The sequence below is a fragment of the Thunnus thynnus genome, chromosome 7 (genome assembly GCF_963924715.1).
Source record: "Thunnus thynnus chromosome 7, fThuThy2.1, whole genome shotgun sequence".
NCBI classification, from domain to species: Eukaryota; Metazoa; Chordata; class Actinopteri; order Scombriformes; family Scombridae; genus Thunnus; species Thunnus thynnus.
Window position 1 is genome coordinate 12,329,060 of NC_089523.1, and position 19,392 is coordinate 12,348,451.

The window sequence follows — 19,392 nt, forward strand, 5'->3', positions numbered from 1 at the left end:
ATGCTTTTGCTCAATAATTCAACATTGCTGGACTATTTTAGCAGCGCGGATGTGCACTAACGTCTGAGAGTCAACAGGGCAGTGACGTCACGCGCTGTGTCAGTTCATCCTGCTCCGCCGTCGCTCTGTCGAGGCTGAGCTGAGAAACTGCTGTTGTTCGGGCGAAGATGGCCGCGGGTCCCCTATCTGTATCTTCCAACGCGTCCACAAACAACGATGGCATCCTTATTGGTGACAAAGTTTACTCGGAGGTGTACCTCACGATCGATAACTCTCTCATACCAGAGGAAAGGCTCTCTCCGACGCCGTCGATGCTGGATGGCCTCGACCTGAGCACGGAGACCGACCTTCGCATCCTTGGGTGTGAATTGATTCAGTCGGCGGGTATTCTTCTCCGGCTACCGCAGGTAAATCTTCTTGAGTACCTAATGTTAAACATATTTGTGTGGTGAATGGACACTGAGCAACAAGCTGGTGTGTTTTTGTAGTCCTCAACACGTTGCGGCCTGCTTGTTAGCAGTTTGCTCATGTTGGCGTGGTGGAGCTAAAATGGCGGCGGCCCATTGTGTAAGGACAGGCTAGATTATACAAGAGTTTAAACATTGTGTCCTGTGTTTTTCTCGACAGGTGGCAATGGCAACGGGGCAGGTGCTTTTTCATCGGTTTTTCTACTCCAAGTCCTTTGTGAAGCACAGCTTTGAGGTAAGTCCATTGAAGTTAATGTGTTGCTGGCTAGCTTAACGTCATGGTTACGTTCCCGGCAGCCATGTTGTCGATACGTTGTCTTTTTGAACTGCTCTAAGACAATGAAGGGACAATGTGAAGATCAGTGCGAAACAATACGAAACTCAAAAGTTCAGACATGACGCTGGATCGACACATGTATTTTCCTCTAGTTGTATATTCACCTGACAGCCAGTCTTCAAACTTTCCGACAGATTTTAAATATTAGATAGATACTTTATTAAACCGAAAGTAAAGTTTATAATGTTTCAGCAACCAACAATGAGGTAATAACGTAAAAGAAACAAAGGCGAAATCATATACACTAAACTAATTCATCCTTAATAACGGTACACGCAACTTTGTATGTTGTATACCAACACATTTATGATAAAATCGTGAGTTCAGTGTGATTTATAAAGCTGTCTTGACAATATATTTACAGTCGTCCCCACAAAGGGACTAATTCTCATAATCCTAATATCAAGTTAATTAATACCTATCATAGTATAAATAGGGAAAATATTACGAAATCTGCTGACAGTTAACAAATGTCTGTTCTCGTGCTGCACGTTTCGTCATATAGACCAACTTTGTGGTCACATTACCGCTGGTTGCATGTCTTAGGCATGGAACTCTTCCTTCCAACTTTTTGCTTTGATTTCCCTCTTTCCAGATTGTTGCTATGGCTTGTATCAACTTGGCATCCAAGATCGAAGAAGCCCCACGACGAATACGAGACGTCATCAATGTGTTCCACTACCTGAGACAGATCAGAGGCAAAAAGTAAGCATCAACATTGAATCCAGTCTTCTCTCTATGGAAATAATGTTTTTTGTTACGTGGAACATGTTGCATTGCATTTGTTTCTTTATCCAATGTTGTATGATGTTGATCTGTTTTTGCTGTGAAAGTGCTCTTCTGTTTATCCATGTACTCTAAACCATTTTAAAACTTTTCAGTTTCCTCTACACTGGTAGTTTCAGAAGTGTCAATGTCTACATATAACATCTAAGTTTGACATTACACTGAAATTGAATTCTCAACAAACGCACTTTAAAAACTGGAGTGCATTGAAAGACAAGGCACAACTGCGTTGTTTGCGTGTGCCTTTGTCTTCATAGAAATCTGTTCATGTCAGTACTGTAGACCTTGGCATTAACTTGGCTTCTTTTTTCCCTTGCAACCAACTAACAGCGACCAGCTACATTTACCAAAGCCTGGGTGATGTGGAATGGTACGTAAGATGAAGCAGTCGGCATGACAACCATGATGCGAGGGGGTCTCTCTCCTCCCCCAGGCCCACCCCACCCCCTTCCTGTGGGAGACGCCCGTGGTCTGAGCCACCGCGGGGCACTGGGATCGGGGATGACAGGTTGGCCGAAGGTCCTTGGCCCCTGGGGCACCTTGAGGACTCCTGTGGTTCAATCTTAAGCTTTGGGTATCTGTCCGTCAATCTGCGGACCATTGGGTAATGTAGTTTTCTTCTCTGACTGCTCCTCACCATATATTTTGTTTGTGCTTCAAAAGCAAAACTCCATTCACCAACTGCTATTCATGGCTTTTATAGAAATATCACCTTGTTCGTTGGCGGTAGAATGATTGGATTCTTGTAGGTTAAGCAGTTACTTTGTATGTCTTGTTTAGGGTCAGTGCATGCACCATAGTCTCGATAGTTTGGCATTATATGTAGTTTGTTTGACTCGGCTTTAAAGTAAACGTACCAACAATCATAATGCACTTGCAGTAAGTTAATATTTTAGATGTGAGTTATGTTGATCCTGGAAGTTTCTTCTGTGCATGTGGTTTGTAGCATGACAATATTCATCTTTTTAATTTATTTAATTTGGAACATCAAATTACTAGGTTTGAATCTTTAATTTGATTGTTGTTGATTCTTAAATGGTTAAATGCTGTTTACTACTTACAAGTGTTTGAAGGATGTCAGTCAGGGTTTTGTTTCAGATGTGATGTAGGTAGTACATTACAGAAAACGTATAGTGGTAGCAGAGTCTGACACAGCCTGTGAAGAGGCTTATCAATCAAAATTTATCTAACCCAAATTGTATCAATATTATCATGATTCCACCCTGATGGGTTTTGGATATTTGTTACATAAATACAATTTTTAGATTTTTATAACAGTGGCAAGTTAAACGATCTCCCACTTTGTTGAAACACAATGTTTTGTGGGTTTGTTTTGTAGCGTTTGCAGTTGAGGTAGAAGTAGTTGTCATTTGGTTAACTGTTCTGCTTGTATTTGTTTCCGCGTACTGGCTGTACACAACTAGTGTGTTTTGTATTCTGACCTTGACATTGTAATAAGTCAGATTGATCTTAGATGGCTCCTTGTAAAAGCTTTGCATGCCATTTGAGTTTGTAGTTCAGGTTTGAAGGCTGTAGAATAGCGTCTGCATGTTGAAGCAGTGATGTGGTCAACGAACGAGTTTATTTCTGTGAAAGCTGTGATACAGGGTGATTGAGGTTGAGGGCTGTCTGCAGATCCCATAAGCTTCCACTGGAACCACAGGAGTCCACAAACCCCAGCAGACTGTCAGGCATGTTAACAGTTAAACCTGTTGCTTTGAGTTGGTTGAAACGGGAAAAAAGAAAAGAGTACAAGAAATCAGAAGGGCACTTTGCTTTTGTTTGTTTTTTGTTTTGTTTTTTTTACTTTCATTTCGCAAGGGGGGAAACATTATTTTATTTTGATTCCTTTATAAAATAGGACTCCAAGTTCATTGATACTTGATCAGAACTACATTAACACCAAAAACCAAGTCATCAAAGCGGAACGGCGGGTCCTGAAGGAGCTGGGCTTCTGTGTGCATGTCAAGCATCCCCACAAGGTGAGTTTATGTTGAAGTTTTTATTACTAAGCATTTATGCCGCGACTCTGTAGTGCAGTGTAGCTGCAGGTTTGCTCCTCTGTGCAGATACAACAACACAGGAAGCCGCTTTTCTCAGTTCTCAGAACAGGCATCTCTCACTTCCGCTATTCTCACTTCTCAGAACAGGCTTCAGCTTGAACAATGGCACACCTGGAGTCATTTGTGTGTTTTGTAACATGCAACCATTTTATCATTCCAGATTATCGTCATGTACCTTCAAGTCCTGGAATGTGAAAAGAACCAAACACTGGTCCAGACGGCCTGGTAAGTTTCTTCCTCGTGTTCCACTGACCATCCCCCACAGCAGCAACCTGTGTCATATCTGCAAGAAGTGCCACCAGACCTGGGCTAAAGATAAAGTTGAACTAGTTTCAAATGGTTGAATTACCTGAAGAGCACTTGATTAATCTGCTAGGAACTTGGAACAGATCCATATGTGGAAACAACACCTGTCAGATAAGTGATGTAGTGCCCCTTGTGTTTTGAAGCACAACTTTGAAAGGCATTCAACAACTATTTTGCCCAGGTCTGACTGCGACATTCCCTCACTCCATTTTAACCCTTCCACCTCTTTTTCTGATGGAGCAATTTGTATTATTGCAAACCTGTTACGTGTCTCACTCTCTTGTCTGCCCTTACATGGCTTTGTTGTAAAGTCTTTTTGGTTTGCGGTGCCCAGGGAACTTGGTTTAACTTTGTCCTTTCTCTCTACTCTTTGATTAAAGGGTAGTCCATGCTGGTAAGTCACATAAAGAACCTCTGAACTCTGCCTCCTTCAACCACATGACCTCAGGAAGCTCCCCCTATTGGCTGGCTGCCCCTCTCCAGACAGCCAATCCCAATGCCAAGATTCACTGAAGGGGGCGGGCGGGCCTTTCCCAACAGCCAACATCGTCTTGTTTTCTCTTGGGTGTCCAAAAGGATTTGTATTTTTTGGTCTTGCTACCAAGGTTTCAATTGTAATACCTATTTTTGCCAAGTAGATGTATTTATATTCTGACTTTTTGCTAGTTTACTTGCATCTAGCATTGAAGTAAACTTTGCCAGAACAGAATAACGTTTTTGACCAGTTAACCTGCCTTATTTTTTAAAAAGTTACAGTAGTATACTATGTCCTGTCCCCAACTGACGTGGTGTCCAGACATGTGTCTGTCTTACAGGCTGATCCAGTTCTCAGGTTTTGCCTCCAAGGACCTGTCTCGCCCACGCAGCAGTCAGAATCCAACGGCCATGTGTTATCTATAGTAGCGTTGGCTTTACAGTTTGACACTGACCTGCCAAAGTGCAGGATAGGTTGTTTGTCGAAGGCAGGTTAGACTGGAAGTAATCCCTGTTTGGCAGGTTTTCAACAGTTATCTGCACTTAATCTCGAGTCAAGCGATTAGAAATAATTAGTTGAATGAGTGGAAATTGATACATAGTGTATCCATATGGAAAGTGTCGCCATTGGAGAGAGGAAACTGCTGTGATTTTTTTTTTTTTTTTTTTGTATGTTTGCCTGGTTGTAGTTTTTGATGGGTGTCAGGTTAGTTAGTCAGGGGGTTTTACCATCGTGTTTCTGTTCACATGTTTTTTTTGTCTTTATGACTTCTATGTCTCCTAAGGACATAGATGCTCACATCACCCTGTACTTGTCTGAGTCACATCCTGGTCATTCTGACTTTGCTAATGCTCTCCCAATGGCTAATCTAATTTATCCATTGTCCTAGACGACCCACTGACACATAATCTGTGTTGTAGTGCACTTGGCTTAAGTAGTAAGGCAAAGCTTGCCACCTAATGTCCTTTAGATAAATCTTACAATGCTGCATAGTGGAATGGGCTAGCAGACAAATAGAATCAGTGGTCTTATGGGGGTCTGTTTAAATGCAAGGCTGGAAGGCATATATTAAGTGGGAAGTGTTGCATCATGTGCTTACATCAACCTGCCACTGACAAACTATCTGTTGTGCATGCCACCATACATGCTGCGCCTCCCTGTTCCCTCAGATCTAACAATCTGAAAGTGGCAACTGCATTCTAGATGAATTTTGTACATCTGTATGCCTGCATGTTCCCCACTTTGTAAGGCATGTGTCATTGTCTCAATCATTATTAGTCTTAATATAGTGACTTCCTGATTGTATTATGGTAAGATGGTCTTGGCAGGCCTTCAGTAGATTATATTTCCCATTTGTGTCTTCATGCTTGACCTGTGACATACAGCACTCCCATGGATGCCCCAGAGAGAATGGACAAAGTTAAACTTGACACCAAAATGCATATCTCACTTCAGCACTGTGTAACTGAAAAATGTATAGCTGTAGTCTGTGTAGCTATCAGGGCTTAAGTTAAATTTAAAATTTCTTCAGTGCCTCAAATGGTCAAATCCAGCAAATGGTAACATAATCTCCAGTATATCAGTGACCAATCACAGTTAAGTGTAGAAGTAATCATCCACAAATGTTTTTAGTCTTTATCAGTAAATGGAAAAAATATAAAGCCCTGATGAGGAGTGAGAACTATAGTTGCTAAATGTTGCAGGTTATTGACCTGCAGTAATAATTCATATTTAGAGCTGTGAAATGAATTAAAAGGTGTGGATCAGGGTGAGAGGTGGCTTTGTGTAGAGAAGATGCTATGTTTTCGTTTGTGTTTTTGTCTTTAAAGGAACTACATGAATGACACTCTGAGAACAAACGTGTTTGTGAGGTTCCAAGCTGAGACTATTGCCTGTGCCTGCATATACCTCGCTGCCCGAGCTCTGCAGGTGAGAGGAAATGCTTCTTTTTCTAACTTAAGGTTTCATGTGCTTTTGCCCTGTTTTGAGATGGAGATGATGGGGTGTACACCGATCAGCCACAACATTAAAGCCACCTGCCTAATATTGTGTAGGTCCCCTTGGGACCTCCATGGATGGGACTTGTTTTTCCAGCACATCCCACAGATGCTCGATCGGATTGAGATCTAGGGAATTTAGAGGCCAAGGCAACACCTTGAACTCTTTGCGATGTTCCTCAAACCATTCCTGAAGAATTTTTATAGTGTGGCAGGGGGCATTATCCTGCTGAAAGAGGCCACTGCCATCAGGTTATGCCGTTGCCATGAAGGGGTGTACTTCATCTGCAACAAGGTTGAAGTAGGTGGTTAGTCAAAGTAACATCCACATGAATGCCAGGACCCAAGGTTTCAGCAGAACATTGATCAGAACATCGCACTGCCTCCACCAGCTTGCCTTCTTCCCATTGTGCATCCTGGTGCCATCTCTTCCCCAGGTAAACGACGCACACGGCCGTCCACATGATCTAAGAACGTGTTTCATCACACCAGGCCACCTTCTCGCATTGCTCCATGGCCTAGTTCTGATGCTCACATACCCATTGTAGGTGCTTTTGGTGGTGTGTAGGGTTCAACATGGGCAGCCTGTCCTGTCTGTGGCTACGCAGCAAGCTGTGATGGACCGTGTGTTCTGACACCTGTCTTTCATAGCCAACATTAACCTTTTCAGTAGCTCTGTTGGCTTGAACCAGACGGGCTAACCTTCCCTCCCCACACACATCAGTGAGCTTTGGGCACCCATGACCCTGTTGCTGGTTCACCAATTGTCTTTCTGTAACTTTTAACTTTTCGACGTTACCGACCACTGCATACCGGGAAGACCCTACAAGACTTGCTGTTTTGGAGATGCCCTGACCCAGTCGTCTTGCTATCACAATTTGGCCCATGTCATAGTCACTTAGATACTTGGTTTTGCCCATTTTTCCTTCTTCCAGCACATCAACTCCAAGAACTGACTGTTCACTTGCTGTGTAATGTATCCCACCCCTTGACAAGTGCCATTGTAACGACATAATCAGTGATATTCACTTTGTCAGTGGTTTTAATGTTCTGTCTGATCGGTGCATATACTTCATGGTCTTTTTAAAAAATGTTTTACACCAAATATCAAATTAAAACATCTAAAGCTCTGCAGTACAGTGCCTAAAAGTCTTGACTTGCATGATTTCCCAGATACCCCTGCCCTCCAGACCTCACTGGTACCTGCTGTTTGGAGCCAGTGAAGATGAGATTAAAGACATCTGCATCACCACCCTTAGACTCTACACCAGGAAGAAGGTAACACTCAACACCCCCCCCCCCCCCAATTTCAGTGACTCAGTTCCATCACCAATGCCAGTTTTTGTTCATTCCATATTACTTATTTATGCCATATTATACAGTTTTACTATACTCTTGTGTAGTCTGTGGGTGAGCTGACTGCTTTTTCTTCCTCAGCCTAACTATGACCAGCTTGAGAAGGAGGTGGAGAGGAGGAAGGTGTTTTTAGCGGAGGCTAAGCTGAAGGCTAAAGGCCTGAACCCTGATGGTACCCCTGCACTGTCCACACTGGGTGGCTTCTCTCCTGCATCCAAACCTTCATCCCCAAATGTGGTCAAGGTGGAGGAGAAGTCCCCTAACCCCCAGACCCTCAAACAAATCAAGAAGGAGCCAGACAACCGGACTCAGGTCACCAAGAGTCCACATAACGGGTAAGAAGCAAACACTATTTTATTGTGAGGACAATTTAATGATTGTCATTCTCATTTTCCTTAATACTTTTCTTTTTATTTCTAAAATGTTTATACTCTCAATCCTTTTTTCCTATCAGGTTGAGGAAAGAGGTGAAGATTGGGAGGAACAGTAGAAGTGGAAGTCGATCTCGTTCAAGAACACGTTCGCGGTCTAGATCCCGTTCCCCGCGCAGACAGTAAGCTCACTTAGACACTTCAGACATTTCTTAGTCGGCTGTCTTAAGAGGTAATTTTGCTAAACTCATCTTCATTTTTCTTCTTTTTCCACAGTTACAACAGCAGACGCAGTTGCTCAGGGACCTACAGTTCTCGTTCACGTTCTCGCTCTCACAGTCGCAGCCCATCACCTCGGCGACATCCACCTTCGCCCCTCCTTCCCCACCTCAAGTCTAAGACCAGCCACCACAGCAACAGCGACTCCAAGCCCAGCAACCGCCACAGCAACAGTGGAGGTGGAGGATCTGGCCACAAGAGGAAGCGTTCGCGCTCTCGGTCGAGGTCCCGCACTCCGGTCAAAGTGGATAGGGACCGGGACAGAGAGCGGGAGAGGGACAGAGACCGCAGCTCCTTCGACCTCTCTTCAAAGAAACACAAACACGAGCGAGGAGGCAGTCACCGAGGAGACAGGAGGGACAGGGAGAGGTCTCGGTCTTACGACAGGGACAGAGAGAGAGAGCGTAGCCACAAAAGCAAACACCACAGCAGTAGTGGGCACTCAGGACATAGTCGTCACCGGCGCTGAGACACACCAACAGACTAGCTCTGGAGCTGATAGTCGCAGAAGTGTTTTCAGTATACTCCAAACAAAATCAAATCTGGCATGTTCTCCGAATGTTGAATACGGTTCACTATCAGAAAAACAACGGTGGTGATCAGTGTGATTCCTGGTCTTTTCATTTAATGGCGTCCATGCCAGCTGGAGTCACAGTAATAGACACATTATCAACGTCTTAAAATGTAAACGGTCTACAACTAATATCAAAGTAAACCAAATATCTGCTGCCTGCAAACCAGTCAGGTGGCATTGCTGAAATGTTGTAGGAGTTGGTGAACAATAATGTAGATAAATTTGGTGCACTGCAGCTGTCTGAGAGAACATGCCAGCTAGGATTTCATTTAGGGTGTATTGCCAGCCATATAGCAACACAGTTGGGTTTCTCAAATGCATCCTTCTGACTATTAAAACTATTTAATTTACAGGAATGTTAATTCTCTTCAACTTTAAATTTTTTTGGCCCTAGTCACAAAACAAAGCATTTAGCAAAAGTAATGTTTGTCCCTATGGAAAAAAAAAAAAGTAATTAAGGCTTGACATTGGAAGCATTAATGGAAAAAGTGTTGAAATTGCCTGAAACCTACACATAGTGTAGCTTCTGCATGCACAGTTGTTTTGGTGATCAAAAATCCATTGCTTTAACTCTACTCTGTAACAGCACACACGTAGCTGATATTTGGCTGGTGATGTGTTTTTGTAGATTGAAGGTTTGCATCTGAGGAACCCTGGCTGTAGCAGTTAACATCCGCATGCTGCAGCTAGTGTTGAGCCTTTTTTCACCCACCTCATCACGCGTAATCAGTGGTCGAGGGCTCCTTTAACTCACACAGTGCGACATCAGACCCAGACCTGTCACTTTCTCCTCCACTTATAGGATTTTGTTTATTTTTTATTCCTTGATGCCCCGCCCTACACACCTACATCCCTTTAGCCTACCCTTATGTTCTTGATTTTACATGTAAAGTTCTGGACTTCTGGGGGGGGAAGAAACTTATTTACAGTGTAAAGACGGATTGATGCCCACTGACACAATGTGAACGCTTTGATTTATAAAAGCGAACTGCTCAGTGGAAGGATTGAATGAATAAATGTAAAATAAAAACGATCATTCAGGAACGATCATTATGTTTGCACATCAAGGGACTGGCAGGCGAGTGGTTTTTGTTTCCTTTTATTTTTCTTTTGACATATATTTGTTGCTTAAGCTGTGTTTTGTACAGTTTCAAAAGAGCAAATTGATTATAGACTGTTTTTCCTTTTTTCTTTTTTTTTTACATCAGGGGATGCAAACTTGATTTCAAAATATTTTAGGGTTGTCAATTTGTTACACTGGTTTTTAGTCTGCACGTGTTCATGTCCAATTTTTATTCAATAATAAATGAGTTATGCCGCTGAAGTGGGCGATTGTTACTTTTTTTCTAATTCACGCCTTTTGTAATGAAATGAATCTGGTCTGTGTTCTTTGTCCTACAGGGGACTCATGACAACAAACTATTATTATCACAAAGGGAGATACATGACCCTTATTTCAAGATCCTGGTTGCTTCTGTAAAGAGAAAGTCATCAGAGTCAGGGTGATACACAGTGTAAGACCCTTGTGCAGTTAATCAACCTGCTTACACAGATGTGAGTGTATAAATAATGTCACAGGAAGTGCCTGTCTTTACTGCAAAGTTTTTAATTACTAGAAATCTAGTAGATTTACCTGTGGTGTAATTTATGTTTAGAAATTTGCTGTAGTGCAGCTGGATGGGGAAACGGTATAATGTTTTTAATATGAAATATGGCCGCTAGAGGGTGCTGCTGGCCTTACTAATGTAAGTTCTCATGTTTTCCGGCAGACGTCCATGTTTGGAGTTGACTGTCTATATATAATCAAAAGACAGAACGGAAGGGGATGAATCACATTTACACAACAGTGTAAAATTCATCAAAATAACCCTTAAACAATTTAAAGGACAGGTTCACAATCTTAAAACTCTGTCTTAAAACAACAGTCAGGAGCCCAAATGAACATCGATATATAGGTTTTTCTTGCCTTAATCATTCCTCCTGTTCATACTGGCCGTTAGAAGATCCCTTCATAATGCATGGGGGCCAGAATCCACAGTCCTGTGCAAAAATGTATTCAAAAGTTTATCTGAAGCTAGTATGAAGCTTCAGCCATCCGAATGAGTCAAATCAAGTCGATATCTTTCAACGTTAGTCTTTTTAGTTCCAAAGTCCCTCTTTTTGTCACTCCACTTCCACTGCAGCTCAACAGGAAAGCACTGTCTGAGGAAACACAAAGAGGGAATTTGATGCTACAAAGACCGAAAACGTGGCAGATATCCACTGGATATGACTAACTCAGACTGCTGAAGCCTCATATAAGCTTCAGATAAACTTTTACATGCATTTTTGCACAAAATGACTGTGTGGACTGGACAATGTGGATTTTGGCCGACATCACTTACATTGAAAGCACATTTGAAGGGGATCTTTTAACAGCCAGTATGAACAGGAGGAATGATTACAGCGAGGAAAACCTCTTTCAGACATCATCGTTATAACTTTATAAATAAGATTAGATGTGACCCTCCAGTGATTAGCTCCATGTGGTGTCATCCATTGAAAAACAACATGTCCAAATCAGGGACATTTACACAATGGAAGCCAAAATGAATAAACATGGCAACGGTTGGAGACAAGCCCAGACCACTGTGTGTGTCTGTGTGCAAGATTGAAATGACACACACTCACACACAGACAAACACATGCATGCATGCACGTTCACAACGCTGTCAAGCTGTCTGATGCTTTACAAATTGTGCAACAGGAAGGCAGAGTACTGTGCCAAACCATTGGCTAACGCTGTCTCGCTTATGGTGGTGGTAAATCACCTTCATGCGCAGGTTAAACACTGCTATATGTACAGTGTGACCTGGCTGCTAGCCTGACAGATGTGTGTAAATCTTTCCTTAGCAGGTGAATGGTCAAATACACCACTGAGACAGACTATAGTTGGCTTACAGTCATTCAGTCTACTCTGTGTGGGTCTGTGAAAGATCCAACCTGACAAAAATCCAGTTCAGTGGTAACCTATCCTTGCCCACATCTAAGCAACCACGCAGACAGGTCTGAACTGATTTGGTGAAGGTTTGACACATCCACCACTGACACCTCTAAAAACAGCTCATGGAAACCACTTGCATCAATAATCAATATTTTCTACAGTTCCCTTCGGCTACAGCAGGTAGCTGTTTTGAGTGAACAAGACTCTACAAACCCACTGTGCAATACCTGCCCAGCACCAAACAGCAGACAGAGCCAATAGCTGGTGAACATATTTAGCAACTAAAGATATATATACCCTAAAGAGCTGGTGGAGACCAAAAACAGAGCTAAAGTGAGAGTGAAAATTGTAATCAGTATTTGCCATGTGGCCAGAAACACAAGTCCAAATGGAGTGTTTTTCCATAACTGCTTGATGTGTGAATAAGCAACTGCTTGCTAACAAGTGTCACATCTAACAGACCCTTTTAGTGCCTATGTAGTGATTGCGTCACAGTGTTAGCTGGAGGCAAACACAAATCACCTCAGAGTAGTAGGCTGAATCACCTACTGAAAATGTCATTTTGCTGTGTTGCTGGGTGCCAGAATTGAAGAAGTAATGGCTCCGACTTGAAATTTTTGCACCCCAGCTGCCACTGCCAGTCAAAAAACCCAGAAGACAACTATGGTTAAACGAGATAAGAAGAATGGATTGTTCGTAGTGCACACTTCATTTCATATCAGATAAGGTTAAATAAAGTATTGTCTGTTGTAGGAATGGATATAAAGGTTTGTCATGCCAACCTTATCAGAAATTGGGGAACTGGGAGGAATAGGTGATTTTTTTTGTAACTCTCTAAGCACATTAGCTAATTTCGTTAGCTAGTTGTATGTGTCAGGTGTGTTCAGGAAGTTACATTTGCTAGCCCCCACTAGTAGCTAGCAGTAACCAACCAACCAAACAGTATTGTAGTTAATAATAAGCTAGACTGAAAGGACAGAACTCCCCATGGACAGCCAGTATTTTCAGACAGGTGCTGGTCGGTCGCAGGAACATATAAGGTGAAAATCAAAATTAACCACCGCACACTGTAATGACTTAACTGTGACTTTATTAAGAGCGAACTAGACTAGACAGACTAGACTGACTTTGATAGCAAGCTATTTTGTAGGAGAGGCTTCTATGGATGAAGACAACCCAGTATTCATCCCCCCTGTGTTTTTTTATGGACGGCGCAGGTTGGCCAGACTGTGAAAAGCTGGAGAGGTAGGTCAAATTGAGGTTTCTAACTGTGGTTAAGAGGGTACTGCCATCGGCTGTAATTCTTGTGTGCAGGCTTCTTCACTACAGTCTCTACATTTTGTCTGTGTTTTGCCCTGTATCCTTCTAAGGCTGGAAAGAAAAAGGAAAAGAGAAAGTCAGACAGTGGAACAGGAGGCTCCTTGCCATGGTGAGAACATTCAAAATATGTTTTATGTACTGTATAATGTTTTTTCTACAGCTGTCATACAGAATTATTAGACTGCTTTGGCCCTATCGTTGTTTTCACAAACGTCTTCCAGTTGATGATCCAATGACACCAGAGAAACCAGTGGAAGAAGCTGAGGCTATGGTCCCACGAGTAGCATACGAAAGTCTCAGTCAAAAGTACGACCAACTCAGAACTGAATATGGCAACTTGAGAAAAGACTTCCACAAACTCAAAGAGGAGAAATTTCAGTCATCTTCACTTGGTTAATGACAAAAATGAAAGACAGTGTGCAGAAGCAAACTGAAAGTCTCATGCTGGAAGATTATTTATTAGTGGTCCTTATGAAATGGAGACTGGGGCTCAGTAACAGAGATACAGTGTATAGATTCAAAGTTTCTGAAAGCACAATATCATGGTTGCCTATGATGGCAAGTGTATGTCTGTCAGTTATAATTCCTGTTGTTGGTGATGTGTTAGGGAGGAAGGATCTGCAGTGTCGTTTTCTCTCTGCAGAGATGGATGTGGAGTGGAAGGCACATAATTTATATTTTCCTCATCCCGGGACAAGGATGTCTGTTATGCCAAATGTCTTGTCACTTGTGACCTACACTATGAATACAAATACTGGATTTGTGTTTTATGCCAAGCAATGACATTTACATTACAAAGGAGGCTATGTTCGCTCATGCTTACGGCAGATATTTATGGTGGACACAGAAATGATAGTTTTTGGTATGAACATCCAAAAAAGGTTTGCAGTTATTTTTGTTTTTCACGTGTACTGAGAACATCTGTTAAGTGTGGTCCAATTCTATTCAGCAAAGCAGAAATTACATCTCCAAATATTCAACAAATTATTTGATAGAACTGGGATCAGATTATTTCAGCTCAACTCTAACAGCTTCAAGAGGTTTTGTGCTTTCTGCTGTTGACAATGCATAAGTTATGGACTCAATTTTTGTCAAATATCATACAGTCATATGATCTCTATTTATTGGGGTCCATAAATACTACACACTGAGTCATCCTCTGGAGCTCGCATTTGAGCTGCTGCAGCTTTTTTTTTTTTCTTTTCCTGTATGACCAATCTGTTTCTTTGAGTGCTTTTAAATGCTTGAAATGGGAACACAATGGCAGTTTGGGAATGTAGAGTAATCAGCTCTTCCAGCCTCAGTTCAGCTGATGTGTGAAACTGGTTTCTGGATCAGAACAATCACGACGGACTGGCAGAGAGATCTGACATGAAGGTCTTGGAGTCAGAGAAAACTTTTACCAAGCTGCACACATGGAGGAAGGAATGGTTTCATTTATTTGGGGGGCGTATGGAATAATTTTAGTAATTCTCCCTTTGTCTCTGTGTGTTTGTCTACATGTTGTAGGTCTGTTTAACATTAACGCAGCGTCTTTAAACTGATGTTCCTGTCCCAGTTGTAATTTACATTGTGATGTAATGTAATGATCTCCTAGAGATTAGTACTGCATACTGCTGTCAGTGTCTCTGTGAGCGAGCATCCTCTCTGCAGGGAGCACTGAAGCGACAGATAGGAGCTGTTGGCCAGAGGATCATGTTTATTGTGGGCAAGGCTCAGTGCGTCAGTCCAATAAGTGCATTCAACTGGACAAATTAGCTAAAGCTGGACTTGCACAGAAACAATACCGAGTTTGTTCAAAACAATTTCTCTATTTCCTCTTGTGAAGATCCAGGAAACCATCATTCAGTATCTCTAATTATCTTATTATTGTGTTATTACTTAAAGAGACCAAAACCGAACCCAGAAAGAGAAATACTTGTGGAAAAATGCACTTTTTTTTTATCATAAGCTGTCATTGATTTCACTGATAAAGATTTATTGTACAGTTCTGTCAAGAAAAAGACAAGAAGGCAGTGTCAGACATGCGAAAGGTGCAGCAGGCAAATATACAATCCATAACAATACCAGTTTCATTGTCAGTAAAATACAGCATTCATTTGTTTGCGATATTAATTAATAGTAATATAAAAACGAGGGAAGACACAGAAGCGACAATGTAAAATCTGTCATTCAGTATTTTCAGTAGTCTTTACAGACATGATTGAAGTGTTTCAGTAGCACTTGTAAAAAATAAATATCGGCCTTATATCAAAAATCAAACAAATGTAATTTAACAACTTACTTTACAGTAAAAAGTGAAAAAACGTTCCTGTGATTTTTTTTTGCTAAAAGATGATACTTATGTTCAAAATGTTTCTTTTATTACATTCAGAAACATTAATACTTGTGTCAATCGGCTTCACATATACAGTCTGTGTGTGATTGTTGAAATCTACAGAAGTGTAACATGTTCCCATCCTAATGTCTGCTCACTAAAATGTAATCTCACTGCTGTAAAGTAATGACAGTAACAGCTCACAATTCAGTGTGAGACATCAGATAGATAGATAGATAGATAGATAGATAGATAGATAGATAGATAGATAGACAGATAGATAGATGCTACAGAGTATTTATGCAGCTGCCTGCAAATGCATTTCTTTATGAGGATCAGTTGCTTGTTTAGGCTAAAAATATTGGCCCTAGAGGCTTGGAAACTAGGCCAAGATGGCAGCGTGACGGCAGAGTGTTAACTTTGTTACTTCTAGACAACTTTGACATTCACACGATCAGACATTTACTTCAAATACCAAGAAATCAACACTGCATGACTAAAACAGTAAAGTCAGCTTCATGGTACATTTAGTGTGAATGGCAGGGGACTTTCTGAACTTCACTTAGAGGTGGCAGTATATGTAACATTTGCTTGCCAACAGCTATAGTTGATTAACGTGTGTGTGTGTGTGTGTGTGTGTGTGTGTGTGTGTGTGTGTGTGTGTGTTGGGTGGGTGGGTGGGGGGGTTCAGTGCCCAGATACAGTGGTTGTGGTTTGTCACAGGACAGAAAGTTAAGAAAGTGTCAATTATCAGGGTTTCAACAAAAATGTTTGAAAGTCAATTTGGTACGTGAAACTGTGATTTATCTGACAGTAAGTAATTTTCCTGAAGCAGTTACAAGGCTAAGGGTGTACAGCTACACCAGCAGCTGTTAGGTACAACACTTCTTTGTCAGCATGCTAACAGGTATAATGTTTACCATGTTCACCATCTTAGCTTAGCGTGTTTAAGTATTTGTTAAGTGTGTCAGTCAATGTGGGAAATCCCCCAGACTTTGGGGTGCAAAGCCAGCTGTGTATGTAGGTCACAAATCAAAAAAAAAAAAAAAAAAAAAAAAAAAAAGAGGAAAGAGGGAATCAAAATGTGAAGGAGAGGCATGATGTAAATAATATTATGTGTAAGCAGATGCAGCTCTGCTGTGTAGGGGGAGAGGCAGCTAAAAGTACAAACAGTGGTAACGTGACCCGGTGGGAAAGCCAGTGTTATGTCTGCATGTACACATGTCTAACAGGGTTTCAGCTCCAGGACAAACCAAAGACTACCTGTTTGTCTGTCACGCAAGTTAAGATGAAGAGTACCTTAGGCATCTTTATAATATCCTGAACATTATACGTTATATATTTAACTAAAGCATTTATTAACGGAGAGGAGGAGAGCAATGTATTCACCTGTGGGCGGACACACACCTCGGCTGTGCCAGCTGATCCAGATAAGAATCAAAACATCAAGACATAATACAAAAGAATTGATTTGCTGTGGCCGACCGTGAACGTTTTGTCTGGCGCAGGCAGTTCAGACCTTAACTGAGTCAAGATGTTTGTCGTCTGCATCCAGCCGAGAGCAAAGTGTCAGGCTGGTTAGTAAGTAACATACAACATATAGCAGCGCTCTACATATTCTGCCACAGGCTGCCATTAATCAAATGATGAGTTGTATAGATGTGAGGAAGAGAGAGTCCTGATTGAAACTCTCAGTCCACTAAAATCTGATCCTCCGCTTCATGTAATCTTACTGTTAAAAGAAAACACACCGGCCTTTCAACTTGAACCTTTAGAAAGGACCTCTTTTGAAATAAGGGAGATTGCTGTATCGCCTTTGGTCTCTGGATGTCTAAACAAAACTGTTCACTGAATTGTCTTAAATCAGCATGACTGAATTGGCACAGTTACTAAATCCGCAAGGAAACCACTCATTTACTTCAGTGTTTTCTTTTAGAGATCGGTGGTCTAAACCCCACGATTAAGCAACAGTTCAGCTGAGACCGCTCCTGGTAAAACACAGAGTGAATTGTTACAGACGTTTCTTGTTCGAGGGGAAGCCAAAAATGCCCACTCCATATAGCTATTGCAAAAGAACAGAAACCTGACCACCACATTGACTCTTATGGGTCTTTAAGTGTCAGAAAGGGCCAATATGTTTTCTTTAAACAAGGGACTCTCATATGTTGGATGCAACACTGTTGAAAGTCAGCTTGAGTTGTTGCCTACTGACTTTTGGGGGGAAAAATAGTTGGAATAAAACAAAATATGGAAAATACATGTTACAAAATTATTTGAAAACACTGGATTGAGTATGTACAGCTATGAAAAGATATGTATATGAAAGGAATAGCTGATATTTTGGGAAATAAGTTCTCGCTCTCATGTCTGTATGATGTTTCAGCAGCAGCCAGTTCGTTTAGCGTAGCTTAAATAGTGGAAACAAGGGGGAACATCTCACCTGGCTGTCTCTGAAGGTAACAAAATCCACCTACCAGCACTGCACAAAAAAGTCTGGCACATAATCCCCTGTAAAACTACAAATCTTTACTTCACATAATGTGTTAATTAGAGAGCTTCAGGGGTGCTGTTAGCTGCTTGCTGCAGCTTCATATTTCACAGACAGACATGAGAGTGGTATCAATCTACTCGTCTAACTCTCGCCAAGGAAGCAAATAAGCGTATTTCCCAAATGTCAAACTATTCCTTTAAGCCTACATCATACTCTCTCTATCACACACACATGGACACACACACAGGACTCCGGTATTGAAAGCTCTTCCCATCTGCTGTCCATTAGGCTCCTCTTCTTCATGCTTTCAAGAGAAACTGTTCAATCTCGTTATTGCTATGTAGTGTGTGCTTTTATTAGGTTTTTATTGCTAATTACTACTTTGGAATCAAACATATCTCAATCATCATGCATCATTGAACTCGGAAATCCAAAGTCTCCACAGATGATGGTTTGGTTTGGTTGTGGAAGCTCACAGCAGTCTCCAGGTTGAAGCAGAAAGCGTTTCCATCCCGCACAGTCCAGTCAGGTGAAAAACATCTTAACACGTCACGTGTAACGTCAGTCTTTAACACTTATGTACTGTAACATTCATTAAAATCACCGATGATGGTCCACAGCTGTATCACATCACAAGCAGCTCCATGGTGTAACAGTAATTACTGGGAGTCATTTTTAAAAAATATGTAACCAGGGATACACACCATACAATGAGCCTTTTATTGCTGGTTTATTTAAAGTCTTATTTCTAAAAATAAATACTGCATAACGGGTCTTTTTGATTATGTTTTTTACACATTGTCATTGGGATCAAGTCGTAGACCATCTTTTACAGATATGAAGAAATGCTACCGGCAGTGTTTCTGTTCATTGTTTCCACCCAATCCTCTAAAAAGCTGCAATGTTTTGTCCTTGAATGCCTTACAGCTGAACATGTTACTCATGCTCATATGAGTAACATGTGTAGGTACATGTGGACATGTTAGCATCCGTGTTAGTGTTGTTCTCACAGGTAGGTGGTAGCCTCTCTGTTCTCTCTCTCTCTGGCCTGGGCCACGGCCACGTTGATGCACTGCAGCCATTCCTCAGCGTGTTTCTCATCCTGAGCTTTCAGCACGTACGTCTTACTGTCTGTGAAGATCTCAAAGGCCCGCGGCAGGCCCCGATCCCGCCGCTTCTTGGCCACCACCTGCAGACGGAAAGAAGGATGATGAATGAAAAAGAGGAGATGATGACGCCAAACTGAAAGCTGAAGTTGTAGTGAGAGAGG

The 19,392-nt window shown here is 41.7% G+C and overlaps 2 protein-coding genes and 1 long non-coding RNA gene across 3 annotated transcripts in view; 2 read left to right on the top strand and 1 right to left on the bottom strand.

Moving 5' to 3' along the window:
• Positions 1 to 81: 81 nt before the first annotated feature.
• ccnl1a (cyclin L1a) lies at positions 82 to 10,335 on the top strand. Its single transcript, XM_067594413.1, has 10 exons — positions 82 to 407; positions 628 to 702; positions 1,400 to 1,509; positions 3,452 to 3,572; positions 3,814 to 3,878; positions 6,264 to 6,363; positions 7,605 to 7,709; positions 7,869 to 8,122; positions 8,242 to 8,340; positions 8,435 to 10,335. The coding sequence occupies exons 1-10, from the start codon at positions 168 to 170 to the stop codon at positions 8,904 to 8,906; spliced, it is 1,641 nt and encodes a 546-aa protein (XP_067450514.1). The 5' UTR covers positions 82 to 167; the 3' UTR covers positions 8,907 to 10,335.
• A 2,356-nt stretch (positions 10,336 to 12,691) lies between these two features.
• Positions 12,692 to 15,195, top strand: LOC137185898 (uncharacterized). The gene is made up of 3 exons (XR_010928928.1): positions 12,692 to 13,239; positions 13,365 to 13,423; positions 13,536 to 15,195. It is a non-coding gene; the product is annotated as an uncharacterized lncRNA (long non-coding RNA).
• A 76-nt stretch (positions 15,196 to 15,271) lies between these two features.
• The window catches only part of veph1 (ventricular zone expressed PH domain-containing 1), a 96,046-nt gene continuing 91,925 nt past the window's right edge, over positions 15,272 to 19,392 (bottom strand). Inside the window, exon 15 of the mRNA XM_067594415.1 lies at positions 15,272 to 19,311. Within this exon, the coding sequence (XP_067450516.1) occupies positions 19,129 to 19,311 (183 nt within the window). The 3' untranslated portion in view covers positions 15,272 to 19,128. The remainder of the gene's footprint in view (positions 19,312 to 19,392) is intronic.

What these genes read in the sequence shown, in the direction of transcription:
- ccnl1a (XM_067594413.1), top strand. Translation starts at nt 168, where the DNA reads ATGGCCGCGGGTCCCCTATCTGTATCTTCCAACGCGTCCACAAACAAC. An exon ending in TTGTGAAGCACAGCTTTGAG is followed by an intron (nt 703 to 1,399) that starts GTAAGTCCATTG and finishes CCCTCTTTCCAG; the next exon opens with ATTGTTGCTATGGCTTGTAT. An exon ending in ATGTCAAGCATCCCCACAAG is followed by an intron (nt 3,573 to 3,813) that starts GTGAGTTTATGT and finishes TTATCATTCCAG; the next exon opens with ATTATCGTCATGTACCTTCA.